Source organism: Haliotis cracherodii, unplaced genomic scaffold (genome assembly GCF_022045235.1).
Source record: "Haliotis cracherodii isolate W230 unplaced genomic scaffold, xgHalCrac1.p SCAF_1, whole genome shotgun sequence".
Taxonomy (NCBI): Eukaryota; Metazoa; Mollusca; class Gastropoda; order Lepetellida; family Haliotidae; genus Haliotis; species Haliotis cracherodii.
Window position 1 is genome coordinate 40,521,740 of NW_027266264.1, and position 22,427 is coordinate 40,544,166.

The window sequence follows — 22,427 nt, forward strand, 5'->3', positions numbered from 1 at the left end:
TTTATAATAGCAAGACTACTGAAGTTGTTAAGTATGGATTCAGTCATTACGCCCGTAACTATTGTTCGGAATACCCCGTGTTTAAGTTTTCAAGGTTGCATGATTAGAAATCACATTCCGACTGTCACTTTCATGATCTGGTAAGCGACGCTCTGATTGGTCGGATGAAAAGTCGTTCTGACGTGACCCCTAATTGGATGTCCTCAGATCTTTGTTTAGCGGTAGATCTGATTTTAATGAGATTGCGCAGCACTCAGCAATATTCCAGCTTTATGACGGCAGTCTGTAAATAATCAAGTCTGGACCAGACAATCCAGTGATTGACATCATGAACATTGATCCACACTAGGTATACAATGACATGCATCAACCAAGTCAGGGAGCCTGACCACCAGATCCCATTAGTCTCCTCTTACGACAAGCATAGTCGCTTTTTACAGCAAGCATGGGTTGCTGGGAATTGGAGGGTGTTCAATGAGTTCAAACTGACAGTCATGCATTGCAACCATGGTGATACTAGACTTGTGCACAGGTGTATTTTCCTGACAGAACAACACACCTTCAGTGGGGCTTTCACAACGTTAAGCCTTGATATTCTCACGCCGTTGCCAAAGCAGATTACCATGATATTGGCCATTAATGGTCTAACTTTTCAGGCCATAGTCCATCAGCAGGGTTCCTTTGGAATCTCTGAAAACCCCAGTTATCACCTGGAAGCTGATGGAAATTTACACAAGATGCTCCCTCACCTATCGGACCGAGCTTCACCCTTTTCTGACGTGGATGTTCATCTATCAGAGAATCCTTCAGAAGAGCAGCAGCTGCTGCATTCTGTTTTGTCCTGGCACCTTATCCAGTAAGGGACTCTACGTGACCATGTGTTTCACACTCTGGCCACTCTGACGCTCATGAGGAGACAGAACCATCTCAACATGAAATCTGAGAGTCAAGGCGGCCTTGGTCAGTCAACCCAGGATAGCAGCTATGTCATCACTTGTTCATTCCTACCTTGTTGACTTGCAATGGAGAGATATCCAAAAACACTTTTAGCTGAGATCAAGGAGCATATAGCCAACCACAAAAAATGCCGGAAGACACCGCTGCAGCCTACCCCTATGCCTCCCGTCGTCCAGACCGTTTTAGTAAGTATTACCGGCTTTCAAAACTCTTGGTTTTAGGTTCTCATGTAATTGGGTCACCTTATAGCATATTTTGGAACTCAGTTACACAACATTTAGCTAAAGAACCGAAAGTTATGTCTGTTTGTTCTTGTGTGCTTATGGTTGCATAAGTCAGTGCAGAGGGAGTAGCAAAGCCTCACCAACTCTGGTAAGCCCATCCAGCAGGACAACTCCACGAGATGCTATACTAGCACCTGATTGAAGTACTTACCGTTGGATAAAGTACCGAATGTAATGCAGGATAACTTTAAAATATTTCATAATCAATGTATTATGTCTATTTTATATACTTATCCTGCATTACATATTGTTTATTGCTCTTACTGAGTAATGGCCTAACTTCAGTGTTTCTTTGTGGCCAATATGACCTCCATGATATCTGGTTTCGGTAGACACAACTCCTATATGTCATTATTGTCAAAGACTTCCCTCAAGGCTGATGGTACAGTGGGGAGGAAGACATCTGTCATGGAAGGGCCCTTGGGTGATGCAGTATACAAAATAGACATAATAATTGATAATTGATATAGTATTCACGACCATGATATCTCAAGAACTAAACACTGGATTGTCTTCATATTTGGAACTATGGTGTATATACAGACACCGCAGACACCAGTTGGTTTTGGTGACCTTGACCCCATTTTCAAGGTCACAGCAGGCAAATCTGCTTTTGGAGTTGGAAAACGGTGTTGCCGCGATATCTCAAGAACTAATCGCTGTATTGTCTTCATATTTGGAACTATGGTGTATATGCAGACACCAGTCGGTTTTGGTGACCTTGACCACATTTTCAAGGTCACAGCAGTCAAATCTGCTTTTGGAGTTGGAAAACGGTGTTGCCGCGATATCTCAAGAACTAATCGCTGTATTGTCTTCATATTTGGAACTATGGTGTATATACAGACATCGCAGACACCAGTCGGTTTTGGTGACCTTGACCCCATTTTCAAGGTCACAGCAGTCAAATCTGCTTTTGGAGTTGGAAAACGGTGTTGCCGCAATATCTCAAGAACTAATCGCTGGATTGTCTTCATATTTGGTACTATGGTGTATATACAGGTGGTGGACATTTCGTCACTTTGTGACAAATACTTGTTTTCTATTTATTTTCATTAATAAGTAGAGATTGTCTTCTTTATTGTCAAATTATTGGCATATCACTTTTAATGATGTCTTTGTCATGAAATGTTATCCCTTTGAAAAATCGATCCCGTAAGCTTGGCATCACAATTCAGTGCAGATTCATGAAGTCACCTAGCAGCAACTACATTTGTTTGATGACACCTTGCTCAGTGAACTAAGCCTGAAACTTTGGAAGATTGTCTTGGATCAAAATGTCTTTGAAAAATGGAAAAAGAATCTTGAAAGGTTTAAAATTTTGTTATTTGGCATCAAGGGCATAACAGAATCGACAAGTCCAGACTAATACAAGCAGTCATACACATACATGCATCAGTGATAGAAACTAACATATTTAGTACACTAAACCTTAAAATGATAACATAAAGCAATACCCTTAAAATGGCACATTTCTACTTTATCATATTTTAATTATCGGACAGTTTGGCAAGGACTATAGGACAAGTGCCAATTTCTATTGCTGGTACATGCATGTTGCTTTACAAGAGCCATAATCTAGAATACTACTGTTGACCGAACTTTATGGTGTCTGTATGTGTCTGTCTATCTGTCTGTCTGTCACCACTTGTCTGAGATTTCTTGATTGCCAGTCATCCATGTCACATTGATTGATGAAACTTTTTGACAGAAATGCTTTGAACTGAGTCAAGAAAAGGTACGACTGAGTCTGCAGCATTCTGGGGCAATTTACGAGTATACAAGTTTTGAAGCAGAGCTGAGAGACCAGAGCCAGTCATTACAGGGAATTGAGGTCAGTTTAACTTTAACAGAAGTACCAAGCTTTGCAGTGCTTCAATATTAGTGGTTTCAGTCATGAAATAAAGTAGCCCCATTGATATGACTGCTTTATTTTTGAAGCCACATAGATCTTTGACATCTCAAGGTCAAGGTCACTGGACCAGTCTTCTTAGTCTACTGAAACAACTCTATGTGTTTGTGTCACATGTTAATCTAAACATGTGGCTCACATTTGTCAAACATAATATGGATATTCCTGCTCAGAAGCCAATATCTGGGCCTAAACTTCCCATTTCATGTTAAAAATGTAAAATAGTTAAAACCAAAGACAAATATGCATGTATGTCTTTGTTATAGTGATGTGATAGCTAGGTCAAGGTGACTTATAGTTAACTGATAACAAGAATAATATAGAGGAAGAATCTTTCTGATTTACTGATTTGGATTCACCCAATTACATATATCTCACTTTCTTACATAATGTTTGAATTAACCTCATGATTGTATCTGTATACATTTTATTTCCATATTGAATGTTTTCTTTACATGGATTAGAGACATCTGCAGGAGCTGAAGGAAGGATTGAAGCGAACACGAGCAATAGCGAAAACACTGTTAGACAGAGCCAAAGTTGCAACAGGCACAGGTCCAAATGAAGAGTTGTCTCCTGATTTAAAGAAGGTAGAGATCATTATATAGTTCCTAAGGACAATACTACTTGCCACTGATTTGTTAATCTAGATATTTTTCCATTACCATTGTATTCATCTATACACATGTGTACACACATTTCACATCCTTTGTCAGTGACATTAAAATAATCCTTACAAGGCTGACATTAAAACATATGCACACAAATCAAATCAAATTTTAGATATTACCAACAGGACAACAGTATATCTAAGTGTATGTTATGGACGGCACCTTATGTATGTATGTATATATGGATGGATGGATTGATGCATTGATGCATGCATGCATGCATGATTTTATTAGGTCTAGAGTTAACTGTATAACATACTTTGTTTTTGAACCATGCAGTGCTTGGTCATCTTTCGATATCATATCAAGTATAGTCTGGAAGTTAATTTAAGGTAGCGACGTTTACGACAATATCTGAAAAACTATTGGACCTACTCCAGTCAAAGTTGGTATAAGATTATTAAACAGTCATTCATAACTGGATATTACATTTAAAGACAATCGGTGCATGAATAAAAAATCTGTCTATTTAGCTATCACTATATTTCGTGTTGAAATAAATTCATTTTCTCGTGTTAACGGCCGAATCACATCCCTGACAACTTTCTTATCAAAGGAATCTAACTTTAATTTCCTATCTGTTTTGAGATGCCCCCTAAGGGATGTGCAGGGGAGCATGTGTTCTTATGAGAGTTCAAAAGCTTAACTACCATTTGTTTGGGAAGCTGTAACGCACAAATTGTTCTTTTCATGTACTTTGAAATGTCAAAGAAGGGCAAACGTCTTTCACTTTCAGCCTTAAAGTATTCAAATACTTTAACAACAAAACCTTTCGCATCAGCGGAAAGATGCTTGCGCTGAGACATCATGAAATGTAATGCTAACACCGTATTCCTGGCAACCTTTCGAGTTGAGTTGATTGGTTCAACTGTGTCATATGGCCCTGTGACGCAGGGGTAGCATTATGCAGATGGCTGTTACAATGAATGCTAGGTCTGTGCGATGGCTCTAGGTTGAAGAAGAAAAGTTGTTCTTAACAAGTCTACTGTCTGAAGACCAACCTTGCACAGCTGCCACATGATCAACGGTAGTGACGTCACATATCTCCGCATTCCTGCTTCACCAGAGAGACATGATGTGTTTTCCTTTGGTATTCCAATTTTGGCTCTTCATTCAGTTTTGGCCTTCCGGAGGATCGTAAGATGACCAAGGTTCCAGAACTACAGGGCCTCTTATGCTCATTCAGTCTGAGGATCAGAAGTCCAAATTTCTTGACCCTGCATGGGATTTGAATATGCTTAAGGTTTGCGCAGGCCTCTGATTGAGCATCACTACGCACAATCCTTTTTCAATCTCTCCAAGAATTTTTTTCTCTTAGCTCTAGCCGAAACGGCAAGGGTAAGTGAGTCACATGCGCTGGATATTACCTGTGTCTGCTTTAATTGTGGTACGAAGGGAGCGGTTCACCTCGGGCTGTGCTGGGATTTTACAGGTGAGAATTAGCTGCCAGGAGAATCCAACCAGTCCTTCAACATTCAACAATCTCTACGATTGTGAGGATTGAAGATGAGGAAGAACTCTTATTGTGCCCTGTGTGTTCACTACAAGTTTTTATCTGCCGCTCCAAGACTAAGTGTGGTATGCAGAAACTGTTGTCTTTCCTGTATCCCCAATGTCCATGACCGAAGTCAATGACAACGCCATATGGCTACGTGCAGTCATCCTTCAGGCATACCAGATCGCTAACCTTGTTCCTTCGAGACAGAACAATCCTCACGAGATCAGGCGATTGACTCAACCATAGCTCGATGTAGCAATTGTTCTATTAGTGCAATCATGGAAGGATGTTTTTGGAGGTCCGACACTGTCTTCTCTAGAAATTATCTAAGAGATGTGGCACTTGAAGATGTCGAATGCCTTCGTAGTTTTGGCCCTCTGGTTATAACCCAGCAGGTAAGCAACCCCACACGCAAAAAATGAACTCCTCCTGTCCAGCGCCAGTCTTACCCGACTCGCGCAGTGTTTTCACACGCCCGTTCGTAATTCAGTTTTTAGACTTAAGCGCACGTTTATTTCGTAATGTTTTTTACCTGGACTTCTCAACTTTCATTTTCGTTCCATTAACAGGATTGAGCGATGGCACTGTTGATACGCCATGCGGTTCCCTTGACACGTGTGTCTTATGAAGGGTTTATCCATATTGAGGATTACACCTAAAGGTATGCCCACCGCCATACTATCTGATACAGAGTAAAGGAGTAAATGCAGGATAAGTAATAAAAAGATTAAAATCTATTTATTTTTTACATTTGTATTCTTATACTGCATTACTATGGTTAAGTGCCCTCCGTCGCAGACCTGCCTCCCCAGTATAGCTTCAGAAAATATTTGGTGACGGGTGACAAGCACTTCTGTTGATCAAGTACGTGGCAGCTCTGCAAGGTTGGTCTTCAGACTGTCGACTTATTGACAAAAACTTTCCTTCTTCAGCCTAGGGCCATCGCACAGCTCTGTTTCTGTCCTAAGATAAGCAGTAGCTGCATTAAGGAGTAATGCAGGATAAGTATACAAATGTAAAAATATTTAGATTTTACTAAACTTTAAACAAAAGAAAAATAAGTGTTGATATATGTTAAATATGTTTTTTGCTTAAAGTGTTATATGGAATACTAACAGAATAAAAATAAACCTATTCTGCAATTAGATAATCTTTTTAATGCATATTAATGAAGACATCTCCTCAAATGATCATGCTTTACAGTTTGCGTGTGCATGTGAATGCACGTAGCATAATTTGGATGTTTGAGTTTTGATTGGGAGCATGCTACTCACACATGTTTTTTTAATGTGAACAGCCCACAATGATAATTTATCTGTCAGGTGCTCATAAATGCACTTTCGTTTAAATATTAATATATTTTTTCGTTTGTGCAGCAGCTACATTCTTGTCTGCACTCCTATTCGAGTCAGTATCAATTTATCTGAGATCTGAATTACATTGGCAATTTAGCTATTTTATTCACTTGTCAATGCTTACTAACATTTATTCAATTCCCCCGGTTCCCGATGTTTTTTCGCTATTTATAACTGTCAAGTATTCATCTCTGGAGAATGTGATTGGTTTGCCAATGCTATTTTTAATCTGTCAGTATTTACGCATGCGCGGTCTATGTTTTCCAAATATGTTAAAGTCCGGTCACATGACCACTTCCGTCCTCTGTTTATTTTTGACTGGATTTTAACTCTATTGATTTTATTTTCAATCTCGCACAATCATCCTTACCATCCTTGCTGGGTTCCACAAGTTGACTGCAGACGCAATATGCACCCACAACGAGTTCCTATGTCTTCTTGCCATAATACCCGCACCAGTCGTATGAGATTGCCAGTTTCCATTGATGACTCTGACAGTGAAAGTGTCCATTGTTAAGAGCTTCCGCAAACAAGGTACATGACTGCCTCTCCTTATGTCATGGCCAGGAGTAAATTGCAGGCCTTAGGCATGAATGTTCCGAATTCCTAGAACAGAAGGGCCCTGTATGCAGAAAATACGCTTTTGTCGCATAGACAACGAAATGCTAGATCCTGTCCCACGTCTACTGTGACATCATTAGAAGCTTATCAGATAGACTCCACTGCTGGGATGCCACGACCTCAAGAAAGATTTCCTGTATCGAATCTGGCACTGGTGACCAAAATCCAACAAGGTAAATATGTCTATTTGGCCCATCTTCTCATGCCCAACCTACACCCGATTTCAATAGGTAATCTCTCCAATTGAAGGAAGATCACCATCTGAACAAAACACTTACTCTGCCAGAGTTTCTGGAGGCCTTCGGTATATGGAAACAGGATTGTTTGTGCTTCTAACCCTGACAGCTGACATTGAGAGAAACGAGATGAAATAGGCAAAGCATTTTCGCAAGTCCTCATTTTATGACTATAACAGGATGCTATCATCACTAATTGCAGCCAATACTGAATTAGGCATATCAGTGAAAAGAGTGATAGAGATCTAGATATCTGGGGCGTGGTGACGTCAGGGTTTAAAAGTTAGAACTTGTACAATTCGCCATCGTGTGACCCACTCAACCGACATGTGTCCTCACTTAGCCAGCAGCCCCCCACAGTCTACTCACAAAGTATCCAGAGATTCTATGGAGCAAGTGAGAAACAATTTCAAGCAACAGGGTTGTGTTCATTTCTATTCTCTTTCCATTTCAAAGATAACGTCATGGTCGACAAGATGCCCTAAGCTACACCGAAATGAGAAAAAACTATTACAACACTCAGAAGTTTCAGGGAATACACCTTTGAATATGACAGAAATGAGAGCAGAACTTATTACCCATCCTGTTGACACTTTTGCAGATTATCTTCTCAATGGACTCGATATGGGTTTTGACCCCTTAGTGACTCCCATCTTAGTGACTCCTGTCCCAGTGACTTCTGTTCTCTGACTTACATGACTATTGATCAGACCATCACAAGGATAAAGGTACTGGGCCAAGGGGCATGGATGTGTAAGGTTGACATCACTGATGTATTTAAACAAGTTCCACTCCACCCTTTGGAATTTTTCGGTTTTTGATGGCAGAGAAAATACTACTTCTGTGAAAGGTTGGCTTTCAGATGTTGTTCAGCCATGTTTGACAATCTTTCCCATGCCATCTGCTGGATATTGACACCCAATTATGGTATGTCTTTTATTGTGCATCTACTGGACGACTTTCTGACAATTGATGCCCCTACGTATACTTATCCTGCTCAACACACTATGGACACTCTGATTCAGTTGTTTAAGAAGCGGAACATTCCCTTGGCAGAACATAAAACAGTACGCCCAGTAAAGCAGCACCGCCGTGGAATAGCTGGAATATTGCTGAGTGTGGCGTTAAACAAAAAACAAACAAGCAAACAAAAGTAACGCAGCAAGAGTACCTCGGCATTGTTTTGAACTATGACGGCCCATCTCCCAGGAGATAAACTGTCCAGAATCGTTGCTACTCTCTCTGAACGGAAGAAGTGTTTTCAAAGAGAGCTGCTGTCACTCTTGGGACACCTGAAGTAGGTTTCCCGAGTCATAGTGCCAGGACGATCTTTTGTGTCTTACCTGATCACTTTGTCTAAGTCCGTGGAGAAACTATCCTATCGAGTTACCCTGTCCAAATCTGGTCAAACTGTGTGAATTGTTCATCAGACAGTGGAATGGAGTGTCATTCTTCCATGAGGAGCATGTCACAGCAGTCCCAGATATTCAGTTGTACACAGACGCAGCGGCTTTTACTGGGTTTGTCGCTTTTTACCATGGGGCTTGGTTCACCGGACAGTGGACTGTAGACATTCTGGGACCAGCTCAACGTCGCTCAATAGCTTTCCTTTTATCCCATAAAAGTCAAGGTAGAACTGTGGGGCAGTAGTTTGTCAACAAAGCATATCCTGTTTCTATGCGATAATCAAGCTGCAGTGCATGTGATCAACAAAGGTCACTCCAAATGTCCACAACTCATGTCGCTCATGTGTACTATTACCTGTTATTTATTCATCTGTAATTTTATAGTTAGAGCTAAGCATGTGCCAGGAACAGTTAATGATATTGCCGATGCCAATGCCGATGCCTCGTTTACAGATGCAGAGTTTCCACTCGCTTGCACCAGGAGCAGAGTGCCCTCCCAAATAATGTGGGCCTGAGCAACAGTCCTCATGACTTTGGACAGCAGCTACACGTACATGCAGTTCTTACGCCACAGGCTTCCACTGTTACGTACATTTTCTCGCTACATTTGGACTGTTTCTTGGACAAGTTACTATGCTGAATTTTCCCCCCATCACTGAAGTACAGTTGCAGTATATCCTGGCATATTGATTTTGGTTCCATGAAATTCACTTACAGCACTGTGACGAGTTATATGGACGGGATCAGATTTACATTCTTAGAGATAGGAATGCACACATTATTCGACTCTCAGAGCCCTCAAAAGACTACAGACTGTTGAAAAGATTTAAACACCTCCAAGCGCCAGATAAAGCCAACCGATTTCCTATCACATACACGATCCTGTGCAAAATCATCAACGACTGTAGATCTGGAGTTCTAGGTCCCTACAATGACCAGGTTATGGAAACAATGTAGGTCATAGCATTTTGGGGGTTAATGAGGTATGGCGAGTTTACTTGTGACCACACCTTCAATCCTACAGTGTGCAAGATCTTATCATAGACAATGTACGACAGTGTCGTTGTTTGAACTTGACAGTTTCTAAAGCTGATCCCTTCAAACAGGGAGTGAACATTTCTCTATATGCGACTTCTAACGAGGTTTGCCCCTTCCGAGCTCTCAAGCGGCACCTAACTATCAGAGTTTCATGTGGAGCCTCTAGTTACGACCTGCGTTTCGTAGACGTCAGCTACCATCCTATATCACAAGAGCAACTTTCTTAACCTGGTTAAACACAATACTACCTCGAGCCGGACTATGTCCAGACAAATTTTCAGGTCACTCCCATAGAATTGGCGCAGCCCAAGACCGCATGAAGATCACCTTATCAGGACCTTAGGTTGCTGGAAGTCCGACTGTTTCACGAGATACATTCAAACCCCTGAGGTTACCATTCGAAAGGCTCAACAGTCAGTGTGCACTTCAGTGTAGTCACAGATAGTACCATGTTACCACGTGTTAATCGCAACTTGATATACCTACGTATCAACCCGTGTCCAGTAGTGTGAATTCAACCACGCAGTAGTTCTGTATTGAATGGTTTCAGTGACAGTGTGGTACCAATACTTGAGTGTTCCCTGGAGGACCCATGCTCTTCCGTCCTTTCACTCTCTCAGGACTCTAGGCGATCTCATGCTAACCTTCCATTGTTTTTCACGAGAGGACCTTGACTTGTGGCCACGGCTGTGATGGTCCAGACCCACGACCCCATGACTTACACATCCCAGGGACAATCTCAGGTTCATGAACCAGTACAAATAACATATCCAACGAGACCATCCGGGTTCACATGTCTCGATGCTTTGGGTCCTACTACTGCTTCATGGTTCATGACCTCTGCACGGTTTATGACCGCTTCATTACTTAGCAACAGGTCATGAACCGTGCAGAGGTCATGAACGCTACATTACTTAGCAACAAAGTCTGAAACAGTAAATAACGCTTACACAATGCCACGGCTTGCTGAAAATTAATGTCTAAGTGCCGTAGGTATGCTGCATACAGGAATGGCGCAAAACGAAGTTTCCAATCACCTTAATATTCATTGAAACACAATATCATCTCTTTGGAGAGGACAACATTCATGACTTGCCATGGACCAGTTGTCCTCGTGTGACGTCAACAAGACAACCATAATCCCAGTAAGTGGTCCTCATTCTCTGAAGGCACAAAACATAATCAGTTAATTCTCAAGTTCATTTCTTTTGTTTCAGGCATTTGAACAGTGTCCTTCTCATCTGGAGGAAATAGATGCGCAGATACATGAGCAACAGGCCCGGGCAGATTGTACATTCCAGGTTGATGAGAGGGTAAGGCTTCTACTAGGAGTGTACTCTCACTGTCACTACTGGTAGTCCAGTACCATTATTACTAACAGTCTTATTTTGTTCAAAAGAAAGCATTTTGTAATAATAATAAAAACATGACTGTTGCTCTGCTATTGTTCCCTTAGTATGTAGCATGATGTATATGAGAATTGGTTGCTGATACTGTGACAGGTAGGTGTGGTAGGCAGGTTTTGACAAATGTCACACTCCAGGGATTTCTCTTGGCATTCTCAGAGGTCGGTTTCACTGGACAAAATATCATCCATTCCAAAAAATCCAAAACTTGGAAATACCACCATTCCAATTGGAAATATGACCATTCCAATATTTGGCAAGGTCATATTTCCAAGCTTGGAATTGTTTGGATTTGTTTGGAAATGTTTGGATACAACATGCCATAATCATATCTGTTAAACGATGTACAACTTTTGACCTTATGTGAGATTAGTAATGACATGAAAGTAAATAATTAAGAGTATTTTGGCACTATGTACCACGAAAACATAAAATCATGAGCAAATTTAACTAAATGAATTTCTGTCATTTAAAGTGGCTACTCTTTATATTTAGTTTCTTATCTTCCTTGTCTATAATCATATGACATTGACTATGAACTTTGAACAATTAAACAAATATTTTGTTTTCCCATACCGACTTATGGTTGTCGTAGAACAAAGACCGTTTCGAGAATATAGAGGGCCTCATTATTATAATTTGAACTAATATACATATGTACATAATAGTACTAGGTATAAATGAATTTTGATAAGTGTTCGTACAAGAGTATGAACTTCGAATTATCTCGGAATTATGCGCAACACATAGGGCTGGAAATTTTTTAATTGTTCTGGAACTATCTGACGGTAATTCAAAACAGGGAACAAGATTTCGTCAAATGAATCATTGAGCCAGGAATGCAACGATTTAAATGCTGACAAAATGAATAAACATATCTGGAACAGAGTAGACTGTTCATGCGGACAATTATATGCTACGTCTATTGCCAATGAAGTTTATCACCCCATGTTATAGCATTTGTTTCATATAAAAGATAGAAGCCAAATAAATGGGACAATTAGTTGTTATGAATTAGCTTTACCTCTGTGACATATCATGCAACTAAATGTGAATATGTTTATCAAATAATCAATTACAGTAATTAACCTAGTGTCCTTATTTATACACAATTTAATTACGTATTGGGGTACAGTATATAATACACATATACACGGAATGATTTCTTATTTTGTCAATTTAATCATAACCCAAATCATACAATCAAAATGTGAAAGTAGTGACTTACTTTATGATCAAGGGTATAAATACTCAATGGTATCTATTAATCCTAATAGTATAACAATAAACCCTGTGTATATACTGAGCATATTTAGATACATCTGGATCTACGACCACAGCCATATAAACAATCAAGGAAAGTATATTAGATTGAATTAAAAATGTGCTATCACTAAAACAAAATTTTCCGTTATCCACGTAAGCCTAAACCTGGGAGAAATAAAGTTCTGTTCTGTTCTGAAGACGCCGTCATGATTAGTTGGCGCCGGTCTAGACTGTCCAATCAACGTGAATATACAAACCGTGATGTTACTTGACCAGTTGATGACACCTGTCAAACTCAAAGTGCCCCTGGTCCTCCACCCACCATAGCGTACTTGATTGTTTAATTTGCAGTTATATCACTGTTAGGCTGAGTGATGAGAGAATACATTTTGTTGTTTTTGTTAACGATCGTTTCCATTTTCAACGTGGTAACCTTATAAGTGACTAACTTTTTTATCATAATGAAATGAAACATATTAAAATAATCAGAGGGACTGACGATCGCATTTTTTGCATAAATGTCATGCTCGCATTAATTTCATGATTTACTGAAGATAGATTTGAACATTTCTGAGCAACGATCATGTTTGGGTAAGGGAAGTAATCTTGTCTCCGCTTGCAATTGGATTCAGTTCCGAGATCGCAGCTTGACCGTTCGGTACGGCCGAAAGGCGGTACCATGTTGTTCACCCTCCACTGATCACGGGGCCTCACTTGTCTGTATTCTGCTTATGAGCCGGGATGCGCATGAAACACGGGTGTCAAAACGAATATATTTACCAATTATACGTACGGTCAATTAGCCAGTCCAAGAGACAATACCCTGGTTCTACCACCTTTAGGTGTAATTACGTCGCATGCCCCTGGTTCACGGTTCGCCTGATCTCCCATCATAAAACCACGATGTTTATTTACCTGGAGCCTCCGACAGCGCCGACTTCCTGTGTACATGTACGTACATGGCAATAAATGGTTTGACAGTTGTTTGACGGAATCAATCAATATTTATTCAAACGGTGATGTAATTAAAATTTGTCACTATTCACAACTCCTATTTTTATTTTTCTATTGTTCAGCTGTATTTTCGACCAGTTTTATATGTATAAAAAATCTTCTCTTGAATTTATAAACCAAACCTAAAAACATTATATAAGAACAATTGTGTTTTTAAACCGTAAGTTTTCTATTAAAACAACCTTACAAGTAAGATTTCAGCCGTAATATTACTTTAGTCACTCCACAGATTACACATCTTATATGCTGCAAACGCAGCGAATGTAATGCTACTACGTCACAGCTGCCTCGGTAATTAAGGGTTGGAATGTTTTTGTGAAGGCAGTTAGAGCAGACGAATTTCCCCCCTCGCTGTATAAAGGCGGTCGCTAACCATATATGTGTATTTTTACTGTTTTGGGCTTGATTTGATTGTCCTTTGGTGAAAACAAATGTTCAATTGTGAAAGCAAACCCTTTTCCCCTGAACGTTAAAAGACAGCTGACTTTGTTTTTGTCTGAAATATCAACGTTTGGAGTCGTTTATATATTCGGAAATCCATATTATGGTTAATATTTATAATATAACATGGACAATGGTAAAATTCATTATCACAGTTTAAGTGCTATTCACAAATGTATGTAAATCTACTTCGTGATGAATGAAGCATGGCAATAAATGTATGCATCTGATTCTTCATTTGTTCTGTATTCTTTGACGAGAATGAGTTTCTTTAATGATGATCACTCTCACAGATTTTTGGATAAGAGGATAGGACTTAAACTGGAGAATAGTTATGAAAAATATATATATAAGTATAGGCGGTCTGTGCACATGTGGTGAAACTGATACCTCATTGATTTGCTAATCGGGACTTGGAAATCATTAAATTGATTTTAAAATATATGGTTTTGACTGTAGTACGTCCTGACATCATAATATTATGTTGTAAACAACTTATCTTATCTTATGTTAAGTAAAACAATTATTGATAACTTCCTGAATTCCAATTGTTCAATGAACAGAATTATTCACAGCTCTAGCTTGAGACAACAATAAATTAGATGTTACCAAAGATTGTCCATTTTATGATCTTAGGCACATGTCGGCGCACTTACATGTTAGCCGTCTAGACGACTGTCTGTTTTGTAATTAAATGGCAGCTGCCATCCAGCCGAATACTTAATCTTGAGACCTATTAGTTGTCTCAGCACTACACAATCAGCAATCTGAAAAACAACAAAAAATCCTCATCCTAACCGACTCCCTCAGTGGACTACAAGCCCTCAAAAATAAAAACACGTAAAACCACCCCAAACTAATAAATCAAATATTCAATACCTCAAACAACTTAACTAGGGCAGGTAAACAAATAGAGTTCATTTGGACCCCCGATCACGTAGGAATCTTTGGAAATGAAAAGGCAGATAATAATTACTAAACTACAAACAGGCCACACCAAACTAAATAATCACCGTAAAATAGCTAATCTACACACAACAGGAAACTGCCCACATTGCAAACAACAAGAAACACCAGAACACGTAGTCATTCACTGCACACACTACCAAACACACCGAAAAACACTACAGACCACCCTAAATCTTAAAACCGGACTTACACTAGAATCAATCCTAAATCCACAAAATAAATAAGAAAAAATTCAAAGCCTTAGGTTTATACATAATTAAAACAGGACTTATTAGTCGCATATAAACCCCAAATAAAATAATAAAACCAAAACTACCTTATCTAACAACCACCCAACACACACAGCTGCCTTAGTTCGTCCCCCACCCACTCTTGGCATTCTTTCCAAATTTCAAAATTTCAAAATTACTATATAAGCAACCCCTTAAGCCCCCCCTCCCGGGTTGCACAAACTCACTTTTCCCCTTTTTGGAAACACATTAAATGCCCTGGCCAGGCCCGTGTGCGACATACGCTTGCAATTGGAAAGCGCACGTTAAATCTCCAATATAAGTAAGTAAGTAAGTGTCTTTTCGAGTCAAGTGGGGGTCTCTCTCTCACCTTAGGGAGAATGCGACTGTAAAAGCCCCTCGCTAGACAGACAAGTAGTGAATGTTTGAGATAAATTTATTATTTATTATATATAGTTTAAACTCAATAAATAATTCATAGTCTTTTATTGTTCAAATTACTGATAAAACATATTTTAACTTGTTCCTTCTAACCATATTTCCAAACAATTCCAAACCATTCCAAACATTTCCAACGTACATTCCAAATTTGAATGGACGCTATTTAGTCTTGTGTTTAGTCAGCCCCAAAGTTGTATATTCTCAATTTAATATATCCTTATTAAATGTTGACAAATTCAGAGTCGTGTCTTCCAGCAAAATCACTGCCAAGTTTCTTTTTCACAATTTGCCTGCTATGGGCAATTTATTATCCAGTACAATCCCTGTTCTTTCAGGTAGCCAACCGAACCAGTGCCACAGAAAAATCACTCCAACAGAATTTTGGCTAAAAAACTGGAACATGTTATTCTAGACAATTTTACTTATTTACATACGTATGTCACCAATATTTCAATATTTTGCCATTGTCAGTTCTTCATTCTGTTAGGCTTAAAAAAATGAGAGAATTGGATCTCAGGTAATGGCTTTTGAAAATATGGTGAAGGTGGGCGGTGTCTTTTTATGTTTTTGTTGTTGTTGTTGTTGATGTTAAATTTATATTTTTGTTTGTGCAGTGATCAACATAGCCTTTCACCTATTTTTATCATTAATGTCGACACAACAGATGTATATATTTGTCACCTATGTAAGGTTTTTTCCCTATAATTCCAGTTCCGTGAACGATCACATTTCTTCTCTGTATCAAATTACTATTTTCTATCCCTGAATGTAATATTTTTCTACAGAGCATGCTCAGTACTACGGATGTGACGTCATTTTGTTTATCTATATAAACAACAAGAGCCTTAATGTTGTTCAGCTTGTTTCCATTGTTCTCTCAGCTGTCATTACGAATCACGGTCATCCAAGGAAAATCTACAACAATCCTTTGCCATCTTGTCGTGTGATGCGGTACAACTGTTTGTTTTTATCGTAACAATAGCTGACAGACGACGATCTAAAGCCAGATCTCAATCAACTCGAAGAGTGAACCAGGATATGACCTCTGACCTGAATGAAAACAACAATGGCGACGATCGTGGCGAAGCATCTAGCCCTGTTTCCTCTTACAGGAAGCTCTCCATATTTGACAGCAGCTGATATTCGACAACGTCTGACAGACATGGGTGTCAATGCAGATCTACAATGCAAATCTGAGGGTGATGACAGGCACCAACAGCACGGTCACCACCGCTACGATATCTCAACCAGCTCCAGTCAGTCATGATCAAGGCAGTGATGTGCCGCTACAGAGAGACAATTCACAGGATTTTGCTCTGATAAATTCTGCCAGTACCACAGAAAATACAGTGACAGTGTATTCATTCAAAGGGACATTGCCGAATTGAAGCCTATCGTCATGAACTTGGGACAGCAATTACAACCTCCTACTTGTATATTTACCACCACCAGTGATAACGACAACCCCAGAGAGGAGTCAAGACAAGCCACAGGAGCAAGTAGTGATGTTCTCAGACAGCTACACAAAGATGTACCCTCGGATTCACTGCCACACATACACGCCATTTCCTCCACTCTAAAAAGGAGAATACATCAAGGTTAATATGTTAGTTTAGCCTTGCTTCTTCTGCCAAATCAGAAGTGTCAGATTTTGATGGACAGACTTTCAACTTATGTGATGAGCCAAGGAATAATCGCTCATTAACACTTGGAGAATTCATCAAGGCATTTGGAATATACAAGGACATATACTGTGCTGCCAGTGCAGAGAAGCGACGTCAACTGGACGGCCATGAACAGACAGTGATTGATTTGGCCACTCAGGATGGCGGGACAGCCCACTATGATTACCGCGGGTTGTTCGTGGCAAGAGTGGCAGCCTTTTCTGAGGAAGGCACCAGCATTAGGTGGCACATACCCGATCAGAGACTATGGACAAGAGTTTTCATTTGGCCCCCGATCTCGTGCTTGTTATGTTTGCCATAGCATTACCCACAACACAGAACAGTGTCCCAATGTGGCAGACCCCAACAGACGACCACCTATAAGACCTGGGACTCATAACAACAACAGATCAATCAACAATCATTAGACCCACTCAAGGGGCCGTCCACATGTTATGAATCAGGGACGAGAAGTATGTAACAATTTTTAATGACTTTGGATGTACTCGACACAACTGCCCATTCTTACATGTTTGTACAAAGTGTCAAGGTACTCACATGGACAATCCAAATGCCATGGCCTCGGCAGTAGCAAAAGACAAGAACTGATTACCAGCCCCAGCAATGTCCCAATATCCATTACCACCAATCAGTGTTACAAACTTGCAACTTGAACTTTCTTCTCATCCAGACAGGAACTTTGTTAATTTTCTGATTCACGGTTTGGAGGATGTTTTTTCACCCATCCTAAATTCTTTTCCCCTAAGACACTGTTGAATGTAGGAACAACCTGTCGGCACGCAAGGCCCCAGATGTTGTCACTAAAGCAGTGGAAACAGAAGTCACAAGGGGTTATGTGATTGGACGCTTTGGGACACCACCAAACAGCATGTATAGAGTCTGTCGCTGAAAGGAAATATTAAAAAAGAAGAGAACATCCCAATAAGCGCCCCCTTCCGATTGACCAATGTACAAAAAAATTTACTTATTCTGACTGTAGAACTTGCTTCAGTCGGGCAACTAATCTTGGTGAACCTAAGCAGCGTAGCTGACACAGTATCTCGAGGCCTCCTGCGATTTCTGAATGTTGATATTCTTGATCGGTGATGACACAAGTGATCACACCGCCATGCTTTATGAAACACGAAAGTGTCTTGCTCAGTTCCCGGGGCAAATGTCCCACCACACACGCACCATTAACAACACACATCGCAAATATATCGGATGGGTTATCAGGTTCTCTTTTGGGTGATAATTCTTCTCCTTCATTGGGCTGCCACATATCACGTTAAACATGAAATCCTCTAACCGAGCTGTCAAACTTGTAATTATCGGCCATGCTTGTTTTATTGATATTAACGACTGCGCAGGACAGGTAATAAATATTAGTCACATGATTACTATATTGACGAATCATGCTTCATTACACATTTACTACGGGGTCACTAGGTGCAAAATCGTGGTAAGTGTAACGGGCACTTGCAAGCATGAATGACGATCTGTCATCACACAAAGGGAAGAGACTTTGCTCTTATGACATTTCATTCAAATTAAAAGTGATACAGTTTGCTGAAAAGTCTAAGATTACATTGACAGCAAAACATTTTGGGGTCGATAAAAAGCGTGTGCAAGTATGGCTAAAACAGAAGCAAGAATTGCAAACTGTGGGTGACAAAGCCAAACACAAACATCGATCTGGGGCTGGGCGAAAAATAGATTTCCCTGACATTGAAAATAAGGTACTAACATGGATGAGAGATAATCACAGTAAAGGCACACATGTTACAGGGAAAGCATTAAAGCAAGAGGCATTACGTTTGCACAGGGATGGTGGAAACCAATCGTTTAAAGCAAGTTGCGGATGGTTGAGATCTTTCATGAAGAGAAATAAAATCAGTTGGTCAAAAAAGTGAAGCTATACTGAGTGACAAGATGATGTCATTTCTTCACTACGTCATATACATGAGGAGGCGTCAGTCTTACCCGCTCTCTGCAATCGGGTCGATATGCCTGGCAGTTCAACTTTGGAGGAAATAGGATCTAAAATCATTACCATGACAAGCACAGGACATGAAAAAACTAGACTAACTGTTTGTTTGGCTGCATATGCGGATGGTACTAAAATGCCCCCACTTGTCCTGTTGAAAGGTGTTCGTCCCATCAAAGACGTCCCTGTTGGTGTAGTCGTCATGATGACACCCAAAGCTTGGGCCAACAAGGCTGTAATGCAATATTGGTTGCACCGTATTTGGCGACAAAATGCTCAGACTCGTAGGCTTCTTGTCTGGGATTCTTTCTCAGCACATCGTACCCCCGCCATAAAGAAATCCTTGTCACGTGATTACAACAGCGATTTTGCTATAATTCCCGGTGGGTGCACAAGCCGCATCCAACCGTGCGATGCGTCGTGGAACAAGCCATTCAAAGATGCCTACAGAGACCAGTACGACGACTGGCTCTTCAATGCCAAGCCTGTTTTGACGAAGGGAAACAACAGGAAGCCCCCAGAAAAAACCTGGGTCCTTAAATGGATCAAGCAGGCGTGGAGTTCTGTGTCTCCAGACACAGTCCAGAAATCATTTCTAAACGTGGAATCAGCAACTCCGAGGATGGGGCCGAGGATGCCATTCTCTTCGCAGACGACTCAGACTCAGATGACCCATTTGATGGATTTGATGAGCCGACACCTGTTTAGCTTGAAGCCAATCAACAAAAGCAGGATAATCTACGCATGGAGTAGGACGCCGTAAATGAATGGAGTGACCCTGAGGATGCGCACGAAGATGTCGAAAGCGGAGACGAGTATGAGTCTCCAGATTCCCCATGTCACTGAAACCTCTATCCTTGAGCAGTTAAAAAAAGAATTCTAGTGACAGATTGATGGGACATTAATTCATAATCCCAGAATGACTGTGTTCGTTATTTCCAGTTTCAGAAGTTTTCTCGTTTATCATGTTTCATGCTTGTCGTAAAAGCCAAATATATATGCTTGTCATAAGAGGCGACTAACCGGATAGTGTTGTCAGGATGGCTGACTTGGTAGATGCATGTCATCATATCCCAGTAGCGTAGATCGATGCTTGTGAATGTCATTGGATTGTCTGGCCCAGACTCGATTATTTACAGACCGCCGTCATATTGCTGGAACATTGCTGAGTGCGGCGTAAAACAACAAAGATAAGGCAGTATTTCTTCTGTGTGTGAAGTTGAAAGCAGCATCATTGTTGTTTCATAAAGTTATACAGTTTTCTGAGTTCAGTGTTGTTGTTTTTTGTTTATCTTGGCTTGTCAATCAGCTGTTAATGTATTCAATGCCCTCAGTTTTGAGGTGTTTGCTGATTGGATAGACAGGCGTGGGAATTTTCACTTTAAGCCAATCAGTGAAGAGAATGTCATCAGGTCTCTGCAGAGATTATCAAGTACAACCTTAAATGTCTGTTCCGTTCTGATAAAGATGAAATGTCTATCTTCCCCTGATTGATAAAGAAAGTGAACGACTAATGTACAAATGAAATAAATACACATTTGTGTCTTGTTTCCAAATGTGACCAGGTGATTCAAGCGGAGATGGCACAGGTGAGGTGTCGCTGACACAGTCGGTCAAATTGTGCATTCGCGGTGTCAGACAGCTTTTAATTTTCAAATAACATGTGAAAGGATATTCATAATCAAACACACAATAACATCTGTTTTTGAAAATCACAAACACAAAGCGCATGTTTATATTATATTTTTCAAATTTACCTGCTGATTACCGGTACTTCCTGTACTTCCGAACAATGGTGCCGATGATCTGTTTTAAGCATCGTAAAATGTGGCGCTGCGATATCACAAATATGCTCATTTTTAAGTTAATACGTATAAGAATGCACATGGTATTATTTGTACGATACATTTATTTATAAAATATGGACACAGGTCGTTTTCTGCGTTCGCCAAACCATGAATTTTGCGATCTTTCAATTTTATTTTTTTAACCAAAATTTCATTCTAATAAGCACCCCCCTTTTCTAATTTTGAGAGCGCCCTGGGTGCTTATTACGTCGAAAAAGGTATCTACAATATTTCATTGCTCATTGTTTTGGAGTGCAAAACTGAAACATGACACTGGGAAAACTTGCCTGGCCGGCATCAAGTTCATGTACCTCAAGACCCTTTTTGACGATGTATCTTCAGGAGCTGTACAGACTCATTAAGAGGTTACAAGAAAATGCAATCAACATCTACAAAGAAGCGCTTGCCTATTACTTACAGTGTTTTATGTGAACTAGTGGCTCAGTTACGAGCAGGTGTGTTTGGATATTTCAACGATCTGGCTATGCAATGTATGTGCATAACTGCCTATTTTGGTTTTCTCTGTTGTGGAGAATTTACTTGTGTTTCGTAGTTTGATCCAGATGTACATCTAGCAGTGAACAATGTTCAATTTGAACAGACACATAAGTGCATCCTAACCTTAAAAGCTTCCAAACAGATCCCATCAGAAAGGGTGTGCAACTAGTGCTGTTCAATACATCTAAGACTGTGTGTCCTTACATGACACTTATGGCATGGCTTCAAGTTAGGAAGTTGAACGGAGCAGGACCCATTGATCCTCTCTTTGTGGAATTGAACTCTAGAGCTATTACTAGAACTGTCTTCTTGTCCTGGCTGAACATTGCTCTCACTGGGGCAGGCTTAGAATCCAGTGCTTATTCTGGACATTCATTCCCCATTGGTGCAGCAACTACAGCTGCTAGTGCCAGGGTGGAAGATCATTCAGACTGTTTTACCAGATACATCAGAACACCAGAAGAGACATTAAGGAAAGCACAACAAGCATTATTCTATGAGTGACTCTTTCTTCCATTAGAGGCTTGACCAACGTGTGTGTTATGACTTACATTATTCTGCTTCTAATCAAATGCCTCAACCTACATGACTGAACTGTTATTCCTATCGGTGCAACTAACGCTCTTCATTGCTTCCTGATACTGTTCAATCTTGTTCTGTGACATTACCTGGATAATATAACTCAT

The 22,427-nt window shown here is 40.1% G+C and overlaps 1 protein-coding gene across 1 annotated transcript in view; it reads left to right on the top strand.

Moving 5' to 3' along the window:
• Nucleotides 1-22,427, top strand: part of LOC139477946 (structural maintenance of chromosomes protein 5-like) — a 243,022-nt gene that overhangs the window by 196,616 nt on the left and 23,979 nt on the right. The window contains exons 19-21 of the mRNA XM_071260398.1: nt 2,953-3,075; nt 3,618-3,743; nt 11,196-11,291. Coding sequence (XP_071116499.1) covers nt 2,953-3,075; nt 3,618-3,743; nt 11,196-11,291 — 345 coding nt within the window. The remainder of the gene's footprint in view (nt 1-2,952; nt 3,076-3,617; nt 3,744-11,195; nt 11,292-22,427) is intronic.